General features: G+C 43.4%; 1 protein-coding gene and 1 long non-coding RNA gene across 2 annotated transcripts; one reads left to right on the forward strand and one right to left on the reverse strand.

The window, feature by feature from the left end:
- Nucleotides 1-723: 723 nt before the first annotated feature.
- Nucleotides 724-19,241, reverse strand: LOC311303511 (zinc-binding protein A33-like). Its single transcript, XM_084430033.1, has 6 exons — nt 18,603-19,241; nt 4,470-4,565; nt 4,036-4,266; nt 3,896-3,918; nt 3,696-3,814; nt 724-1,712 (listed from the first exon to the last, which is right to left on the reverse strand). The coding sequence occupies exons 1-6, from the start codon at nt 18,996-18,998 to the stop codon at nt 1,168-1,170; spliced, it is 1,410 nt and encodes a 469-aa protein (XP_084286159.1). The 5' UTR covers nt 18,999-19,241; the 3' UTR covers nt 724-1,167.
- On the forward strand, nt 9,162-10,150 carry LOC311303541. Its single transcript, XR_014629783.1, has 4 exons — nt 9,162-9,219; nt 9,325-9,373; nt 9,457-9,554; nt 9,751-10,150. It is a non-coding gene; the product is annotated as an uncharacterized lncRNA (long non-coding RNA).
- Nucleotides 19,242-20,713: the final 1,472 nt, after the last annotated feature.

The following is a 20,713-nucleotide window of genomic DNA, read 5'->3' on the forward strand; positions in this document are numbered from 1 at the left end:
TAAATGAAAACGAAAAGAGTTAGAATGGTGTTTTATAACATATTTCGTTGCCTAAAATATACACAGAGATAACAGGAGTAGCACAGCGAGCTGAGTGACGCGCGCTGCGTCAGAAGGTGGGCGGGGTTAGGATTTCCCAAGATTTCCCAAGATGGCGCCGCCCATACCCCCCATAAACGGCTTCAAAACCGTTCTTCAGAAGGTCTATGGGTGACGTCACAGACGCTTTGTCCATATTTTTTACAGTCTATGGTTCACACATGCACACTCTTCAAAAAACGACGCTTTAAATCTCTTGACAAACTAAAAGACGTAACTGACATTTGTATGTATTATAAAAAAAAGACACAGGTTGTACTGAATGTCAGCTTGAAGAAGATTACTGAAATGCTTAGATTACTGAAATCTTGTCTTACATATTGTAAACATGAATTTAAACATACTTTGATTATTGTATGACTTGTTTAAAGGTTACTTAAGTACTGAATTTATAATAATAATAATTACTTTGGGATTTGAGATTTACAATACAATAATTTTTCTTTATCAACTATTACATGCACAAATACATTTTTTAGTACATATACACAAATCTCACAGCAACACAAACACAATTATTACACAATAATTCATCCAATTGACTCTAATATGCAGACGCAGAAAACAGGGAAAAAGTGAGTATTCGCTTTATAGGCCAAACCTGAGAAAACGACACCATCTTGTAAAAAAAAAGAAAAAAAAAGATTTTTTATTTTAAAGCCTTGCCACCAGGACAAAAGTCTATTAACAAACACTGCATCATTTTATAGTTAAATGGCCCTAGGATAAAAAGAAATTAGCAGTTTTAATGGGTTTCAATGTGGAAAGTTTTGTCTTTAAGGTCCTGAGTGTAAATATTTTGTGTACAATGTGGACTTGTAAGGAAAGAAGAAAAATTCTAAATAAAATACACACTTGTGCCAAAACTGATGCAGTTTGCATTAACACAGGAATAAAATATTTAAAGAAAAAACTGAAAGAGACAAACATGTCCTTAAGGAAACACAAGGGTTAATTTGGTTCTAAACTTTACATTGAAGTGTGATTGATCAATGAGACCCTTTGATTACAGTGTTATTATTGAGGCATAATTTCCAAAACTGTATTAATCTAGAAGCAGAATCAGATTTAACTGTGATTTTCTGCTGTAATAAACAGTTTAACTGGTAAGATCCTCAGAGGAGAAGTTGTGCAGAGATTATCTAAGTATGGAAAGACAATCTCTGTGAAGGATGTCCTGAATCTGCGCAGACAGTCTTTAGTTACAGGATCAGAGAATGACACTGTTCCTCTGTCATAGTCCAGCTGAACTCTCACACGCTGAAGCTTCTGCTTAACAGTGAAGACAGTGCTGCCTTGCTCTGGGGATTTTGAGCTGTATTTGCTGTTCATGTACCCTACAAACCAGACATTAGAGTTAAAGAAATCCTTTCCCTTCCTTTGGTTTGATGCTGCTGTTATTCCAAGACTCCAGCTTGTATTGTCTCCAACCTCCACATCCCAGCAGTGTGTTCCTGAGTTAAAGCCCTCAGATCCCAGGACACATGGACACCAGTCAAACCTCTCTGGATTATCAGGAAGTGTTTTATCTCCATCACTGAACGACACACTGGTCAGATCAGCAGAGAGTGTGAGCCAAGGATGTGCTGTGTTTGGATCCAGAGTCAACGGAGCTGCAAAGAGAATAACATCAGATTACAGGATGAAATATGATGTATTAGAAATGTAAATGTTAAACATTTTTCCTTTGTTGAAAGAGATCATAAATCATACTATCATAACAATGGTCTCTCAGTTACTGTCAGAACGGATAGAGACTTCAGGTTTAATATCAGTGTGGCAGGATGGGCTATTGCCCCTCCTATTTTAGTAATATGAGGTTTGGCCAATGGTCTGGGACCATGGGTGTATAAGAGCACGGGGTGCCAGTGGTAGGTGTGTGTCATTTTCCGGGGCCGTGACGTCATTGACGTGCCTTGCTGCTTGTGTTGGAGCGGAGTGTTGACGTGTACTGTCAGTCATAAAGACCGCTGAAGCTCCTGAGCCACTGACTGTACTGTTTACTGGTGTGTTGCGGGTTGGAGAATTGAATGTGGACAATTTGAGACGGTAAGGAAAGCATGTATGTACGACGACGTTTGTGTAATGAGGTTTCTATGGGTTGCTTCAACTGAGCGGGTACTAATTTGTATGCTTTACATAGTCTAAAGTCTATCCGCCAACGAGTTTATCGGGGATATCTGGCTCCATGCATCGCTAGAATTTGGGATATTAATCCCAGTGCAACATGTTCTATTGTGAGTATTCTTGCTCAAGCCTCAGGAGCCTGAAGTCAAGGGAGAATGAATGGCAGTGTAAAATTTTTTGTTTTAAGGCGTGTGATAAGGGCAATGGCGACATTCTGATCAAGTGCTATGCTCTGTGCCTCCTTATAAAGTTGCTGTTTCCACTTGATTATTCCGTGTCTAGCACGTGACTGATATGCTTCCAATGAGCTTTTCATGTTGTTTTTAAGTGAACTTTCTGTGCTTCCTAAGCTCTGTTGCGGAAGTGTGTCTCAGTTATATGCTTTAAGTTTCTTTTGTTTTTATTTTCTGGTTTATTTCTTTAATTGGTTTCAAATGGTTTGGTATTTCTGAATTTGTATTTTTTTTTTTATTATTCAGTTATTGTGATTATTGGATATATATTGATTTCGTCTAACCATTATTACGGTTGAGCTATACTGCCACATTTATTTAATTATTTGTTTATAGTGGTTCTTTAATTTGAGTTTGTTTATGCTTTGGTTTGTTTTGTCAATTGTGATTTTGATTTGAGTAGACCCGGGTGGGACCGAGTAGTTGGTTCCTGCCTGGAACTACAGTTAATTTAGACTTTATATTGTCAAATTATCGTTTCGCTTATGCATATCTCTACTTCATCTTAATGTCCATTTCCTCTCTTGTTGTCGGCAGGATCTGGGCACCCGGGGGCAGACGAGTGACCTTCTTTGGGTGGTGGCATCCTTCACTGTGTGTCGTGCTCTTCACTGATATTAGTCGGTGTGTGTGCTAGTGTGTGTGCACTGTGAAATGAGTGATTTTCATTATGTAAGGGTGATATTCTATCTGCGACTGCCCCTGTTGGTAAGCCCCCGTTCCTTTGCCAGTAATAATTGAACTTCCCAAATGAGATGAGTGTGGCTGTCTGTCAATGCCTCTTTTAAATTGTCTATGCTCCTTTTAACTGTCAATAAAATATTTTTGTACGTTTACGATTGTCTCTGGCTCAAATGGTGATTAGAACCTGCGCGTGCCTTTAGAATGCGCTTTAAATTCCTTGGGCAAAATTCCCAAGGTGGCGTAGTCGGAAAGTGATATCAACTTGAGTTTGCTGAGCACATGTATAATTAGTGCTCTGAGGCGGAGCTATAGTTCCCGCTCTGCCACATCAGTATTCAAAAAACACTATTGTATCCTAATACATAAACATAAACCATGAGGAATGACTTTTCATTATGAGTTCGCTGTATGATCTGATGATTTTCTGAAATACAGTTTAGATTCACATAGAAATTCAAGTGATAGTTAAATATATTTCTATCAAATGTTGATGTTGTGTGTGTTTATATGTGAACTATCTTCTGCACTGGTGTCAAATCTGCTGAGACTCACTGTGTTGGACAGTTTCCAGCATCTTCTCCCAGACTCTGAACGGCAGGTTACCCAGATAACGCGACACATGAATCAAAGCTCCAGAACTCATCCGTGGATCCGGCTGTGAGATCTGGACTCTGAGGAACATTCAGGAGTCAGAACTGCAGTGAATTTGAGTTCAGATCCACTGAGAGAAGAGATACGAGCAGCTCACTCACCTTTCCATTGAGGCCTTAAAGTTCTGGAAAATATAGAGTTTGAAAACATTTTAATACCTTATCAAACACTCTCAGTGTCAGTGAGTCTCTCTATACAAGTTGTTTTCTGCTCAAAGAATGAAGCCAGATTGATTTGTCACCTTTAGAAACGAGACGTCACTGTCTTTCATCATCTCCTCCATGTCTCTGATTGTGTGTGAAAGAGCTGAGATGTGTGTGTTCATCTCCTCCAGCTTCTCCTTCATCCTCTGCTTCTTCTGCTCCTCTTCCTCTCTCAGTGCAGTGATTGTAGCTTCTTCTTCGTCTCTGAGAAACTGATGAAGCTTCTCAAACTCTTCTTTAATCTGACGCTCTGTGTGCTCAGCTTGAGACTGAAATCAAATCACATTCACTTCAATCATCTCAATCAACACAAATCTCGGATACCCGACATATAACGGATCCAGAAGCAGAAGCTGCTCGTCATTTACAGAAATAATCAACTGGAATCCATTATATTACATATATCAATTTATAACGGTATAAAGTGATCCTCCAGCTGTAATGAAAATGACTCTTGATTCTGTTTGCTCACATTGATGTGTTGAGCTGTTTTCTCAAACTCTCCTTTCTTCTCTTCATTGTGTTGAAGTTTCTGTTGTAAGGACTTCAGTGCTGTATTGAGCTCCTCCTAGAATTGAACACAAATACATTAAACACCAGATTACAGTGAAGAGAAGAAAATACAGTGATATGATCATACAATTCTGTGCAAAAGTATTGACCCCCACCCTGATTTCTTCTGTTTTGTGTGTAAATCTCATACTAAATTGATTCATAAATTAAAACTTACCATAAAACAAAGGCAACCTGAGTGAACACAAAGTACAGTTTGTAAATGACAATGTTATTTATTGAAGCAAAAAAAGTTATCCAACACTAACTGGGCCTGCGTGATAATGTATTTGGCCCCATAGTTACTAATTCCTCAAATCTCTGAAACTGTATTTATAATGTTGTTCAGCTGGACTAAACACAGCCAGTCCTGATCTCTACAGCCCTGTTCAATCAAATAAACACTTAAATAGGACTTTTTCACCATATGAAGTTGGTTAAAAGGTCTTAAACAGTAACACACTATTGACAAAGGTGAAAGAAACTCTAGGAATAATGATGAAGACGGTGATTGAAAAACATCCGTCTGTTATGGATTACAAAGCTATTTCAAAGGCTCTTGGACTCAAAGAACCACAGCGAGAGCCATTATATCCAGATGGAGAAAACTCGGCACAGTAAAACCTTCCCAGAAGTGGCTCAAAGTCACCAAAGGGCCAAGAACAACATCGTAGGAACTGAATTTTCTTATTTTCTATCAGAAAATGCTAAAGCACAATATCCCATCTTTAGTCTGCAAACTGAAGCTCAAGCAACAAGACAATGATTCAAAGAATAGTGAGTAAATCCACCTCTGAACGGCTCAAAAAAGCTCAATTACAGTTTTGGAGTGGCCTTGTCAAAGGCCTGACTTGAAATCAATTGAGATGATGTGGCAGGACCTTAACGCCGACTGTCGCGAATTCGCATCAAACCCCTTTCATACAGACTGCAGGCGAGATAGCGTGTGTATTCCCCCAATTCCTGTTTGTGCACATTCGATACATACCCAGGAACCTTTTGCACGCACTGGTTTCTCGTAGGACCATTCAGAGTGGGAACTACATCCGGTTCACGGAAGCTAATATTTTGGTTAGCAAAATCCGCATATCAAGGCCGCAAATGTGGAGAAATTGCCCAAAATGAGGAAAGTTGTGCTAAGATAAAAATACGTACCAGCTTATTGATTGCTTCTATAGCTATGTTATTCAAATAGACTTCATGTGACGAATATTTTTTTACATACTTTGTAGATTTCTGTTTGTAGCGAATTCGCGGACATTCGTCCATAACGACTGGATTCGGCTATAATGGCTACCTATAATAATGCTGTATTTAGATGGCTTTCAGCACTTTCAGCACTCACATGCATTTTATTTACTGTGTGTGTTTTTTTGTTCACTTATGCACTCGAGAAACAAGGAAAGAGTTAAACAGAGTGTAACATGTAACAGAGTGTAACATGGAATGTATAAAAACGTACTCGGTTACTAAACGTAACCTCTGTTCTCTCTAGAGAGGGAACGAGTATTGCGTAAGTAGCTTACGCTGCGGGAAAGTCTCCTTTCTCGAGATACTGAAGCCAAAAAATTATCCTTAATTTTTAAAAGTCTTGTCAACGCAGTGCGGCAGCCTGCAGACCTAGGGCAGGCGACTCGCGTGCCCATTGGCTGCTCTGCGGCAACTGCAGCAGCCTATCGCTGAGCCCTAAGCATGACGTCACGTCCAATGAGAGCGCTTGGCGCGCTTAGTGCGTCACAGCCCGTCATTAGGGGTGTGGCTTAGCGTATATAAGCCAGGCTCAGAGGCTGCTTCACTGGTTTCTGTCGCATGAAGCGAAATGAGCTCGTGGCGTGAGCACGGCGAGTTACGCAATACGCGTTCCCTCTCTAGAGAGAACAGAGGTTACGTTTAGTAACCGAGTACGTTCTCTTACGAGAGGTTCTCTCGTATTGCGTAAGTAGCTTACGCTGCGGGAACTCCCTTGTCAACGCCATGCGCGCGCCCAGCATCCAGAATGAGTCCCAGGGAAAGCCCGGCGATAGCGGAGCTGGGCGGCCAAGATAGCACAGTACACAGGCACATACTATGGGGCATGGAGCGGCACAGCCGGTCCAAACTGACACTTCCCACGTAGTGCAGCTCAACCAGTAGAGCTAAATCATACATCGTAGCCCGCGCACAGACAGTGGGCTGGCTACGCGAGACTTAGACTGATAACACTTAGCCTGCAAAGCGGGAACTTCTAGGTTGTAAAACCTCACAAATGTGGAGGGGGAGGCCCAGCCTGCCGCTGCACAAATGTCATGAATGGGAATCCCGCTGGACCACGCCCACGATGAGGCCATGCCTCTGGTGGAGTGCGCTCGAATGCCCAATGGGCACTGCAGGTTTTTAGACGCATAAGCAGCCGCGATAGCGTCCACTATCCATCTGGATAGGGTGTGTTTCGAGGTGGCGAGACCCTTGGTGCGCCCACCAAACGAAACAAAGAGCTGCTCTGAACGCCTGAAGGCGGCGGAGCGAGAAATAATAGCTGTGTCCCAAAGTGAAGGCTGCGTCCTTCGAAGGCCGTATTTGAAGGCCGGATGGCCGTATTTGAAGGCCGATTGCGTCACCGCGGCGCGACGAAGGACGTCCCAATTCAAAGGCTGCATCCTTGGAAGGTCGCATTTGAAGGCCGATTGCGTCACCGCGGCTCGATGAAGGCTGTCCCAATTCAATTCTCCATCCTTCGAAGGCCGTATTCGAAGGCCGGTTGCGTCATCGCGCCGCGACGAAGGCTTCCCTGATTCAAAAGCGACGCCAAATGCACCCTTCGTTTCCCCGTGAAAAGAAGGATACATAAATGGACACTTAGCGGCCTATTCTACCCCATAAGTCATTGCGCGCCGTTGAAGACAGCATTTATTTATTTATTTTTAAAGGCGGCCGAGACTAGAGATCGGTGGTGGACAGCAAATTCACATTTAAATGTAAGTATTATGTTTTCATTTACTCAAATAGCTAGCGAAACCAGAGTTAAAGTTTATTATAAACTTCTTAACTCCTTCGACACCATTGCGTGGCTACATTTATCAGGTAGTTTTAGGCAAAACTTGTGGTAATAACGTTATTAGTTTAACGACCTATTTGTAATATTTGCACTTGTGTATTATAAGAAATATCACTCACCCAATAAAGCCCAAAACAATAAGAAAAGCAGTAGATAAGGCAATGGGGTTTCACTTTTAAGTGTTTTTGTAGTGCTGTCATGCAAGCTATGTGGTTTTAACCAAATTTTAGTATACAGAAATATGATTTCTTAAGTATTTTGTATGCATGTCTTGATGTGTCATATTTTGCAGTGTTAACAATGCACTTAAGATTGCTCCTCTGTGTTAAGTACCAGAAGAACAATTCAGGAAAAAATGGGTCTATATATATATATATATATATATATATATATATATATATACACTGTTAGACTTTTCTGTAATTTCTACAGTTATTTACTTTAAATCCCCCAGTATTATACTGCTATTTCTCTTTACAGTAAATAACTGTGATTCCAATTGCATCATGGGAATTTTCTGTGACGTCTAACACCACATACAGAGACTTACTGTATTTTTAAAATTTGCTGTATACTACTGTATTTGACGTAACTGCCTCTCTGGCTGGCACCATTCCACCGTGCTTTTTATTTCCTAATTTTTGCCTTACACCGCGTGTCTACAACGCTATAATAGCCAGAGGCTGTCTATATTGGACACATTGAAGCGACCGGACCTTTAAATGCAAACCTGTTTATCCCTTGTAAGAACTAGCGCGAGCGCTTGGACTCATATCGGACTACGTCTGAAATATAACGGCCGCGGCGCATCACTACACTGTCTGGGATTTGTCGTGTCGCGTCAGACAGACATCCAGTGTAGGTAATGGGGTCTGTCTTTTGTTGGATCGCGACGTTCGTGTCTGGCCTGGGGAAGAGACGGAATTCACTTCACCGAGAGAGAGATCAGCAAGCAAGGTAAAAAAAAAAAAAAAAAACATTCTGTGTATGTTGACCATAGACTGGCTGTTGACAGGATTGTGCCCAGTTTAACGTATGTTAGCCTAACGTTAACTTTACTCGTCGTCAACATGGCGGTAACGAACTTTACCATGGTAAACTGAGCTAACGTTTCATTTTACACACCTTGTTAGATTATTGAATTGTCGAATATGCCAACGAGCAACGCGTTTACATTAACAATAAATGTGAATAAACTAATGTGAAATTCTGTTTATAGCCTAATGTTGGCCTACTGATGAGAACCTTTATAGTTTTAGCATTAGTTTGCAAACTATACCATATTATAGTTTTTTTTTATTTTATGGAATTTAATATTTACTTCCATTTTTGTGTTTAAAGGCAACTGCAACAAAGCGACAATTCGCGCCAGATTCCAGAGGTAGGCCAGCCCATTTGTGATATATTTTGAGATAAGTTTGCTGAAATGATTAGCATACGCTATGTGAAAATTGCTTTTGAGCCACTGGTGCAGACTAGGTAGCTTACAATATCTTATAAAATCTCTATAAAATTGGCTAACTTTATATCAAATAAGTGACCTTTGCATTATGTCTAACTTTATTACACAGCAAATAAACCAATCAGAAGATGGACCATTGTCTTTGTTCAGTCTCACCAGATTAAATGTATCCAGGTAAGCACTGCAGTAAAACTCTCACTAGGCTAATTCATTCAGACCAAATCTAGCATTCTAAACAACTTAAGTTTATATTTTTGCATTATTTTTATATTTTATTAGCCAGAAGACTCTACCATTGCAGTTCCACGGTCCTAATATCAGCGCACAGGTGGGTTAACTACTGTAGGAAGGAGAACGATCATCACACAGTGATTTCTTGCATGTATCTTACTGTGTATTTGTCTCAAACAGGTACTCCTTCACTGCAGACAAGCTGAAATGGGCTAAAATCATCTATTTCAGTCGGTCTTTCTATGGATCTCAGCATTTTTGGACAGAATTTAGGATTTGTAAGTATTAAAATTTAATCTGGCATAATTTAATTTAGTTCTTTTGTATGCTATTTATTGACAAAAGCTGTTTACAAATATATATTCTTAAGTTTTTGTGAAAATAATAATAAAAATTAACAAAAAAGGAGGTTAAAAATAATGTGACACTAATATTCTCTCTCTCTCTCTCTCTCTCTCTCTCTCTCTCATATAGTTTTGGAACCAGGATCTCCTCTGAAGGACTGAGTACATTTGTGTTTGTGGGCACACATGCAGACCAGGGAACACTCTGATGTTGTCAATCAAGTTCTGAACAGGAACCAATCTTTGGAGAAGTTCATTTATTCACAAAGGTGGACAAAAACATTGTGTTGGCTTTTTAAAGATTATTTTGATGATGACTTTTACTCCTATGCTGTAGAAAAGATGGAGTAGACAGTCAGACATTGATAATAATAAGAAATGTTTCTTGAGCATCAAAGAGACTTCTTTCAAAAACATTAAGACCCTTCAATACTTATTTTGGCCTCCAGTGTACATGAATCCAACACATTTTTGGAAATAAGTGAAATTATTTTTAAGGTGGGGTTATGTGTCTTGTATTGTGAAAAGAACTGTGTTTTGTCCTGTTTTTGGACATTTCCTTTTTGAATGCTTAAAAATGTATTTATATTCTGCAGTTTTATGAATGTAATGGTTGATATTTCATTATAATACCTGTATAAGCTAAACAACCAATGACTCTACATTCATTTAGTCAAATGCTAATGTTTTGTTTATGGTTTTATGTATGTTTTCAAAAATGTTTGCAGTGAAGGACAGCACATAATGTGTTAATTTAACACGTTTACACATCTTTGTGCTAACCTCTCTGACATATTTACTTTGTTAAAATCATTAACACAATGAATGAGTTAGAATTAACACAAAAAAATGTTGTCTCTAAACTCACCCATTAATGTGTAAAAATTTCACACATCATTTCCAGCATTGGCCTGTTTATTTTGTGATATATATGAAATGTTTTAAATAAAAAAATGGTATTTTGTGATAACTTTGTCTAATTGGTTTGTATGAAAGTAGTACTTATGTAGGATAAAAATAAAATTAATCATATATCAAAATTATCAAATCTAATTTATATTTAGTACAAATACAAATAATTACAGTAGTGTACTGATTAGCTTAGTTTTTACAGTAATGCACTGTACTGATTAGCTTCGTTTTTACAGTAATGCACTGTATTACACAAAACTGAAATACGGTTTGGTACTGTAACTCTTAATTACAGTAACTTACTGGCAACAGTGTTGCCAGTAAGTTACTGTAAAAAACCCTTGAAAAGTCTAACAGTGTATATATATATATATATATAAAGAAAAGTAATACACACATCTTTGCTGAAATGTATTGTCCTGTTGTTGTTATTAACAAGCCATGGTTCATTTGCTCTGCCTTTAGGATTGCAAGTGTCCTGGGACAGGTGAGGGTGTGAGTGGGAAACCCACTGCTGAAGCTTGGCTCTGGTTTGTCCTCATGGATGAGGTGTTGGGACAGATGCATTGCACCAACCCCCCTGTCCTCATCGCCTCAATCCCTGAGGACACACCAGGGCCGAGTTCAGTAGTGGGTGCCCACGGTGAGGAGGAACCAGGGGCAGCAGCACCAGCACAAAGGCGGCGAGACAGGACGAGTTTTTGGACTTGATCAGAGAAGAAATGCAACTACAGAGGGAGGCAGAGGCGAGGAGTGCACAGGAAAGAAGGGAGAGGATGGACAGGCTGTTTTCTCTTCTTGAGAGAATGATTGAAAAATATATATATTTTCTACATATTCTTGTTTAACTTTTTTCACTTTTATTTTTTAAAAGAAAAAATTATGTACATTTATTTTTATGCAACTTTAATTGTGTAAATAAAAGAGAATAAAAGAGAACACTACTGAATTTGTTTTCTTTAGCATTTGATAATGCTTTGTAAGTTGTGTGTCATTTGTTTGCATTGTTTTTATGTTTGTGTTTTTATTTTCTCTTTTTATATCTTCTGTACAGCACTTTGGTTCCACTTGTGGTGTTGAAAGTGCTTTATAAATAAAGTTGAGTTGAGTTGAGAATGAATTGTTCTGGACATTGTTTATTTTTGTAATGACAGTAATACTTTCTGCATGAAACAAATTCTATACCTTTTTATTTTTTCTAATAAAATTGGTAAATGAAAATCATTTGTTCTTTAGGCTACATTAAAGTACTTTTACCAACTATTTACAAAAGACGTTAAACATATCAAAATCAACATAAACATTTAATTTTACAATACATAAAATAAGAAAAAAATGATGTAGACTCTATTGAGCTGAGCTGCTGGACCGGGATGGGCTGCCCCTGGTAATGCCTCCTGCTGGTGGGACATCATCTGGGATGCTCTCCAGAGTGTTAAAGTGCATATTTCCACTATCCACTAAGTTGTCTACCAACAGGTTTGCAGGGCTGATTCAATAACTACTGCATTTATATTAGGCTACTACTGCATTACTGCGTAGGCTATGTTGCATTTTACTTCTGTATATTTTCAATATACAGTAATATCTGGTTGTTACATTATATACTTTTGTGTAGTGTAATGTAATTATATTGTGATGTGAGGGAAAAAAGTACTTCAGGTTACTTCACATTTGTAAGTGAATACTTAACGAAATATGCAGTTCCGAAAATTAAAGTAACAAAATGTAGGCTTATTGTCACAATATTAACAAATTGTTGCTAACTACAGCAGCGTCCCATATCAAAGGGCGCATCTGAAGCACTCGGACCGGTCTAGCCTAGGAAGGATTGTTCTTGTCGCCTGGCAACCGTGACAGCTGCAGATGACGAGCGCGAGAAATACTGGACTTTTTATATTAAATTGGGTTTTACCGAAAATACATGATCCGGCAGGGCCGGGGCACACCATGACCTCCAGTAAAATATTAAACATAAAAATGACAATAGCCAATTCTGGCTCCATAGCTGTTTACTCAGTTATCAAAATGAATGATCAGGATAGCAGCTGTCCTCTCGCACCGTTGCTTGGCGCCAGGAGCGGTGATCGGGAACACCTGGTTGCACAATTAGGAAATCCTAGGAAGGCTACATGGTGCGTCCTTCAGAGGACGCATAGGCTGCATCCTTGAAGTCTGCGTCCTTCGAAGGATGCATCCTTCAACTTTGGGACACAGCTATAGTTTCTCAACGCCCTAACTGGGCAGAGGAGATTGCTATCTGCCTCGCGGCCAGAATTCGGCAGGGCTGAGAGAGAAATGACCTGCGCTCTGAAGGGAGTGCCCAATATTTTGGGGACGTACCCATGCCTCGGTCTGAGAATAACTTTAGAGTCATTTGGTCCGAACTCGAGGCACGCGGCGTTAGTGGATAACGCGTGAAGGTCTCCCACACGTTTGACTGAAGACAGTGCTATCAGAAAAAAGGTTTTGAGCGTGAGGTATTTCATATCCACAGTTTCCACGGGTTCAAAGGGATGTGCTTTCAGGGCTTCTAAAACCAATGAAAGATCCCACATAGGAACCGAGGGGGGTCGCGGGGGGTTCATCCTCCTCGCTCCTCTAAGGAAGCGGATGACGAACTCGTTCCTTCCTAATGCGCGGCCCGGCTCTGAGACAGAGAGCGCTGAAATGGCCGCGACATAGACTTTGAGCGTGGAGGGGGACCTGCCCGCGTCCAGCAGCTCTTGAAGGAAGCACAATACTTGCGAAACCCCACATGTCTGTGGATCGAGCCCTTTGGCAGTGCACCACTTGTTAAACCCGACCATTTAGACGTGTAGAGCCGCCTCGTGGAGTGAGCTCTAGCTTGTATGATCGTGTTCATCACCCCTTCTGGTAGATCAGCATGTAATTGTTGAGGCTCCACGCATGCAGAGACCAGTGCTCTGGGTGGGGATGCCAGATCGAGCCGCGGGCTTGAGAGAGAAGGTCTCTCCGCACCGGAATCGGCCAAGTGGCTGAATCTGCCAAATGTATGATTTCTGGGAACCAAGCATGGTTCTCCCAGAACGGGGCTATGAGGAGCACTGTGTGGCGTGCTTCCCTGACTCTCTCGATGACCTGAGGCAGCAGAGAGACCGGGGGAAAAGCATATAGCGGGCCGCTGGGCCATGTCTGGGCCAGCGCGTCCTCGCTCTTTGAAAAGAATACTGGGCAGTGCGCGTTGTCTTTTGACGCAAAGAGGTCGACATTCGCTCTGCCGAAGCGGCGCCACAGCGACTGGACTGTTAGGGGGTGAAGAGACCACTCCCCAGGGGGAACGTTGTCCCTGGACAGTCTGTCGGGGCCCTCGTTTAGCTGGCCAGGCACATGTGATGCTCTCAGAGAGCGTAGCGAGTGCTGAGCCCACACGAGGAGGCGTTCCGCCAGGGCGCAAAGCGTCTTTGATCTGACACCGCCCTGGCGATTCACATAGGCCACTACTGATGTATTGTCCGTGCGGACTAGAACATGGTGACCATGGAGGAATGGGAGGAAGTGTTTGAGCGCTTTCTCGACCGCGAGCATCTCTAGACAGTTTATGTGTAGGAGATTCTCCTGGTCTGACCAGCGGCCACAGACCAGTCTGCCTTCGAAGAGCGCTCCCCAACCTAGGTTGGACGCGTCTGTCGAGACAACTTTCCGGTGTGAAATCACTCCCATAATCACTCCAGTGCGATACCATTCGGCTGCTAGCCAGGGCTGCAGGGCTGAGACGCAGCCCTGAGTCACTCTGATTAGCGAGCCGCCGGCTGTCCAGGCTCGATGGGGTACGCGCGTTCTCAGCCAGCGTTGAAGCGGGCGCATGCGCAGTAAACCCAGCTGAAGCACTGCCGCAGCTGAGGCCATATGCCCCAGGATGCGCTGAAATGCTTCCAGAGGAACCTGGCTGCCTTCTTTGAAGGATGCGGCGAGGAGACGGATGCGGCGCGCGCGCTGCTCCGACAATTTGGCCGTCATAGCCACCGAGTCCAGTTCTATTCCAAGAAAGGAAATTGACTGACGGGGCGAGAGCGCGCTCTTGGTCCAATTGACCGATAGACCCAGACCTTCCAGATGGCTGAGAAGCACTGTTCTGTGAGACACAAGTTCTGTCTCTGACTGCGCTAGAACAAGCCAGTCGTCCAGATAGTTCAGAATTCGCATTCCCTGACTTCTCAGGGGAGCGAGGGCCGTGTCCATGCATTTCGTAAATGTACGGGGTGCTAAAGACAGGCCGAACGGCAGGACTGTGTATTGATAAGCTCGACCGTCGAAGGCGAATCTCAAGAATGGCCTGTGACGGGGAGTTATCTGGATCTGGAAATACGCGTCTTTCAGATCGAGAGAGATAAACCAGTCTCCTGGGCGGATCTGCGCAAGGATCTGTCTGGTTGTAATCATCTTGAACGGCCGTCTCATGAGAGCCTTGTTCAGATGTCTCAGATCTAAAATAGGTCTTAATGCTCCGTCCTTCTTGGGAACGAGGAAGTAACGGCTGTAAAAGCCTGACTCGCTCTGGGAAGGATGAACCTGTTCTATGGCCCCTTTGCGCAGCAGCTTCGCTATTTCTGCTCGAAGCAGGTGCGCTGCTTCTAAACCCACTTTCGTCTCCGTCTGCGCTAGAAGCGCGGGGGGCGACGAGCGAATTGAAGCGAATAGCCGTGTTTTATAGTGTTCAACACCCATTCTGACGCGCCCTGAATAGCTTCCCATGCTTTTGCACGCATAGCTAGGGGTCGAATGGTCTCTGGGTTCAGATCGCCACGCTGCGCGGGATGGAGAACCTGTATCAGAGAGGATGGGGCGGTGCACGCGCCAACTTATAACACGGCCAGTGTTTGGGAGCTTTAGAGGGTCTGTAACCCGGGGTAACCGTATGGCAGAGCGAGCAGCGGGTAGGTGTGAGCACAGAGTTGTGGGCACATTTACTACACTTAATACTCGAGCGGCGTGTTTCCGCTTTATGAGAGAGCGCTCTGAGCGTTACCATGGAAACCATGTTTGTGTGAAGCGGTGAACACATGGGAGTGGGCACATTTTCTACACTTAATATCCCCTCGGCCTGAGCCGTTGCAACTCGAGCAGCGGGTAGGTGTAAGCACAGAGTTGTGGGCACATTTACTACACTTAATACTCGAGCGGCATGTGTCCTCCTTATGAGAGAGCGCTCTGAGCGCGTTACCATGGGGACCGTGTTTGTGCGAAGCAGTGAGCACATGGGAGTGGGCACATTTTCTACACTTATGACACCTCCGGCCGGAGCCGGAGTGTTTCGGGGCTTTAGAGGGTCTGTAACCCGAGGTAACTGGATGGCAGAGCGAGCAGCGGGTATGTGTGAGCACAGAGTTGTGGGCACATTTACTACACTTAGTACTCGAGCGGCGTGAGTCCGCTTATGAGAGAGCGCTCTGAGCGCGTTACCATGGGGACCGTGTTTGTGTGAAGCAGTGAGCACATGAGAGTGGGCACATTTTCTACACTTATCTTCGGCAAGAGCCGGAATGTTTGTGAGCTTTAGAGGATCTGCAACCCGGGGTAACTGAGTGGCAGAGCGAGCAACGGGTAGGTGTGAGCACAGAGTTGTGGGCACATTTCCTACACTTAGTACTCAAGCGGCGTGTGACCGCTTTAAGAGAGTGCGCTCTGTGAGCGTTACCGGGGAGACCGTGTTTGTGTGTAGCAGTGAGCACGTGGGAGTGGGCACATTTTCTACACTTATAACACCATCGGCGTTATAGGAAACTGATAGAGCGAGAAGCTTTGATGGCTCATATGTTTAGACGCTCATAAATACTCAAGCACCATCCTAAGAGCGGGAGGGCGCGAGATGCGGGTTCGCTTTCTGTATGTGAGAAAGCTGGCCGCGAGCTCGGAGAAGCCAGCAGAAAAAATATTTATCTGCCGCCAGAGCCGGATTCGAACACAGGTCTCCCACATGGAAGTCTAATGTTCTGCCACTGAGCCACAGGAGCACACATAAGCTTTTAGTTAGTAAGCTGCGAGCATATGACTGAGCGTCGTGTTTCGTTTCGGCGTTTGTTTGCAGACGCGCGCGTGTAATAAAACAGGCTCGTTACTGCAGTATAGTATTTCCAGCCGCCTGAACTTGGAGGGGACTGAGAAATATGCGAGGACTGGAGGTAGTCCGGCCTAGGCGGGACGAAAAAACTCTCTCTTCCTCTTTTCGCCGGTGCTCGTGACGTCCGCTCTGATATCCCTTGAGAACGGCGCAGTTGCGCGGCTCGAACAAGGGAGAGAGAGCGGGAAGATGTCATCATGTGCTGTGACATCGTATGTTTGCAGGCGTGCGTGTATTAAACAGGCTCGTTTCCTGCAATATTGATATTTCTAGTCGCCTGAGCTTAGGAGGGGACTGAGAAATGTGTGAGAAACGGAGGTGGCCGGTGAGTGACGCGCGCGACCGAGACGCGGGGTAGCTTTCTTATAACGTAAAGGAAGCCAGCCCGTGACCGTCTACTTCTGACATCCCTTGTGAGCGGCGCGTTTGCGCGGCTCGAACAGAGGGGGAGAGCGCAGGAAGGGGCATGCATCGTCCGGGGGGTAGCTTTCTTGTAACGTAAAGGAAGCTATAGCCCGAGACCGTCCGTTTCTGACATCCCTTGTGAGCGGCGCTGTTTGCGCGGCTTGACAGAGGGGAGTAAGCAGCTGTCTATGAAAGCAGCGCTGTCTGCTTCATCCCCTGAGGCGACGGCAGTGCGGGCGAAGCCGGCCGCTGCGCGTCGGGAGGTGGGGGGGAGAAGGAAATAGGGAGGCTCGCGGGAGGGGCTCCGGCGAGCGCTCAGCTGTCATAGAAGCCCAGGCAGAGAGCGCAGATCACATGGCGGTCTCCGTCGCTGAGCGTGGCTCTGCACGAGCCACAGGATGAGCGAGGCATTTGAAACAACGCCTCGCGCTCTTTTAGATGCAAGTGTGTCGCGGGGCGAGCACACAAACACACAAACACAGAGCGGATAAAAGGATATAAGGATATATGCCGGATAGCACAGCAGGCACGGAAGGCTGAAGGCGGCGAAAGCGGCCGGCGTCCTCAGGCTGAGTTCCTAGGCGTGCTGGTCGCTTGATTCGACGGCGGCTTCCTCAGAGATGCGATGCGAAGAGCTTCGCTGAAGAGACAGAAATCAGTGAAGCAGCCTCTGAGCCTGGCTTATATACGCTAAGCCACACCCCTAATGACGGGCTGTGACGCACTAAGCGCGCCAAGCGCGCTCATTGGACGTGACGTCACGCTTAGGGCTCAGCGATAGGCTGCTGCAGTTGCCGCAGAGCAGCCAATGGGCACGCGAGTCGCCTGCCCTAGGTCTGCAGGCTGCCGCACTGCGTTGACAAGACTTTTAAAAATTAAGGATAATTTTTTGGCTTCAGTATCTCGAGAAAGGAGACTTTCCCGCAGCGTAAGCTACTTACGCAATACGAGAGAACCTCTCGTAAGAGAACTACTGTCAATGTTAGGGAGTAGGAGAGTGTTTTGTTTCTTGCTGTTGTCAAAATTCATTAATTTGTCAATTAAAGTTTAGAAGTTCTAACAACTTTGTGACATGAATAAATCTACATACCTGAGATGGGAAAATGTGTCTTATTAATTTTACCATTTTGTAAAAAAAATTACCATAAATGCCTGTTGTCGCTAATTTGCATCATACCTAAATTTATATCTATTCTATATGCTAAAGACAAATTAACAATCTCAACTTAATTTAGCATCAGCTTGGAGCCAGAAACACACATAATACATTTTTTTATATAATTGTAAATAAATTCAGGCGTCAAGTACAGGGAGTTCATGCTCGAAAACTCTCAAATGAGGCTGAACTAAAGTTGTCCACTCAATTGTGCGCTTTTTTTTTTTGCTAAATAATAATATCTATGGAAAAGGCGCCACTACTTAGTATGAGACACAAAAACATAAGAAATCAGGATGGGCAAATACTTTTACAGCACAGTAAATGTCATATAAAGTTGAATAAAATGACATTGAAATAGTGATGATATCAATGTTTATGACTAATTATTGTTCTTTACATGTGAAACACGAAACATTAGTCTTACCTTGTAAGATGAAAGCACTTCACTGATGGGTCTGAATGTGTGATTGGTGTGTTTCTCTGAGTCTCTGCACACTAAACACACCGGCTGTTTGTCCTCCAGACAGAAGAGTTTGAGTTTCTCACTGTGTAAACTGCAGATCTCCTCAGATCCTGATGAACGTTTCTCATTTCTCTCCTTCAGGAACGACTCACACAAGTTTTTTAATGTGAGATTAACTGGAGGAAATTCTCTTGAGGATCTCCTCCTGCAGACAGGACACTCCTGAGTTTCCTTAGTTTTCCAGAACTGTTGTAGACACTCTTTACAAATACTGTGACTACAGGACAGAAAAACAGGAACATTGAAGATTTCATAGCAAACAGGACAAATATAATCATCTTCAGCTGCTGAAGCCATTTTCACCGTTTGAGTCTCGCAAACTAAACTCTACTTTCACTTTCTGAACGAGGGTTTTCAAAAATAAATCACAATGAGAATCAAAGATCTGCTGTCTGTTCAGAAATTAACATCACAAAAGTCCTTCTGTAAAGTTTTTCTCTTTGTTCTCCATTGATTGCTTATTCTTTATTGCTTTTGTTGAGACAAAGTCGGTGTCACAGAAAGGAGAAATAAAGTCAGTCTCTTCCTGGTTAGTGTTGTAAGAGGGAGGAGTTTATGATCACCTTTGGGTTTACAAACAGATCAAACAGGAACGTCAGGATTTCTTCAGGTAAAATATATTCAAAATGGACATGCATTGAAATGTTAAAAAATAATGCTGTAAAACTTTGAATAAAACACAAAAGAAACTATTAATTATAAAGGACCTCAAAATGCTTATACATGTTTTATTTATTGCTCTTTATTTGTCAGAGAGTTTCTCCAGGTCTATCACGATCAAATCAAATCAAATTTTCTTTATGTAGCACATAAAAACAACAGTAGTGGCCATTGTGCTCTACAACAGAATAAATATCTAAAAAACAAACAAAAAAAGAGCGCAAAGGGAATTTACATTAAAAAAAAACAATCAGAAAATTCAACATTAATTTTATCATGCTCAAATCTTTGTCAGTGTAATGGGCAGGAATAAAGATCTGAGCGACTTTGACAAGGGCCAGATTGTTATGGCGAGGTGACTGGCTCAGAGTATCTCTGAAACTCAAGGCTTGTGTGTCGCTCCCGGTCAGCAGTGGTGAGGATTTACCAACAGTGTCCGAGGAGGGACGAACACACACCGGCGACAAGGTGTTGGACACCCAAGACTCATCGATGGACGAGGGCAATGAAGGCTATCCCATCTGGTCCGAGCCAACAGAAGGTCTAGTGTGGCATAAGTCACACACAACTTTAATGATGTTATGGCAAGAAGAAGAAGTTTTATTTATACAGCGTCTTTCCATAGCTCAAGGTCGCTTTACATGTGATGTCAAGAGCTCCTGTTAAGCGGACTGATAACTTTAGTGATGGCATAAGGCCCAATGAAACGGGGAGCCAATTTCCGAGTGGGCGCCTAAAGGGGTAAATTGCGTGTGTAGAGCCAAATTCTCTGTCCACACACGTACCTGGGAGCTGTGGACCAGCGACGGTTGGCGATACAACGGGTGTGTTCCCTGGTCCGGCAAAGAGCTGACCTCACCCTCCTCCAAGTGCGACGACAGCACAGTATAAAGGCCTGGACCGAGGGAACGGCGGCATTGGGTTACTGAGAGGGAAACAGAGGCGGGTGGTAGCCTAGATAACAAGAAAATGGGGACAGGCCAGTGGATGAGGACAGCAGAGAATTATGAGCGTACTCCGCCCATGTCAATTGCTCGCACCAGGAGGTGGGGTTATGAGCCGCCAAACAGCGGAGCATCGACTGAGGTCCAGATTAGCGCGCTCAGCTTGGCCATTACTCTGTGGGTGAAACCCTGATGACAAACTGGCAGCGGCACCAATCTGTCGGCAGAATTCCCTCCAAAAGTTAGAGACAAACTGGGGTCCCCTGTCCGAAACCACATCAGAAGGAAGCCAGTGAATCCTAAAGACGTGGTCCATGACCAGTCACAGTTTCTTTAGTCGACGGAAGCTTAGAGAGAGGTATGAAATGAACCGCCTTAGAAAACCGGTCAACGACAGTAAGAATCACT

Source organism: Rutilus rutilus (assembly GCF_951802725.1).
Source record: "Rutilus rutilus genome assembly, chromosome: 14".
Taxonomy (NCBI): domain Eukaryota; kingdom Metazoa; phylum Chordata; class Actinopteri; order Cypriniformes; family Leuciscidae; genus Rutilus; species Rutilus rutilus.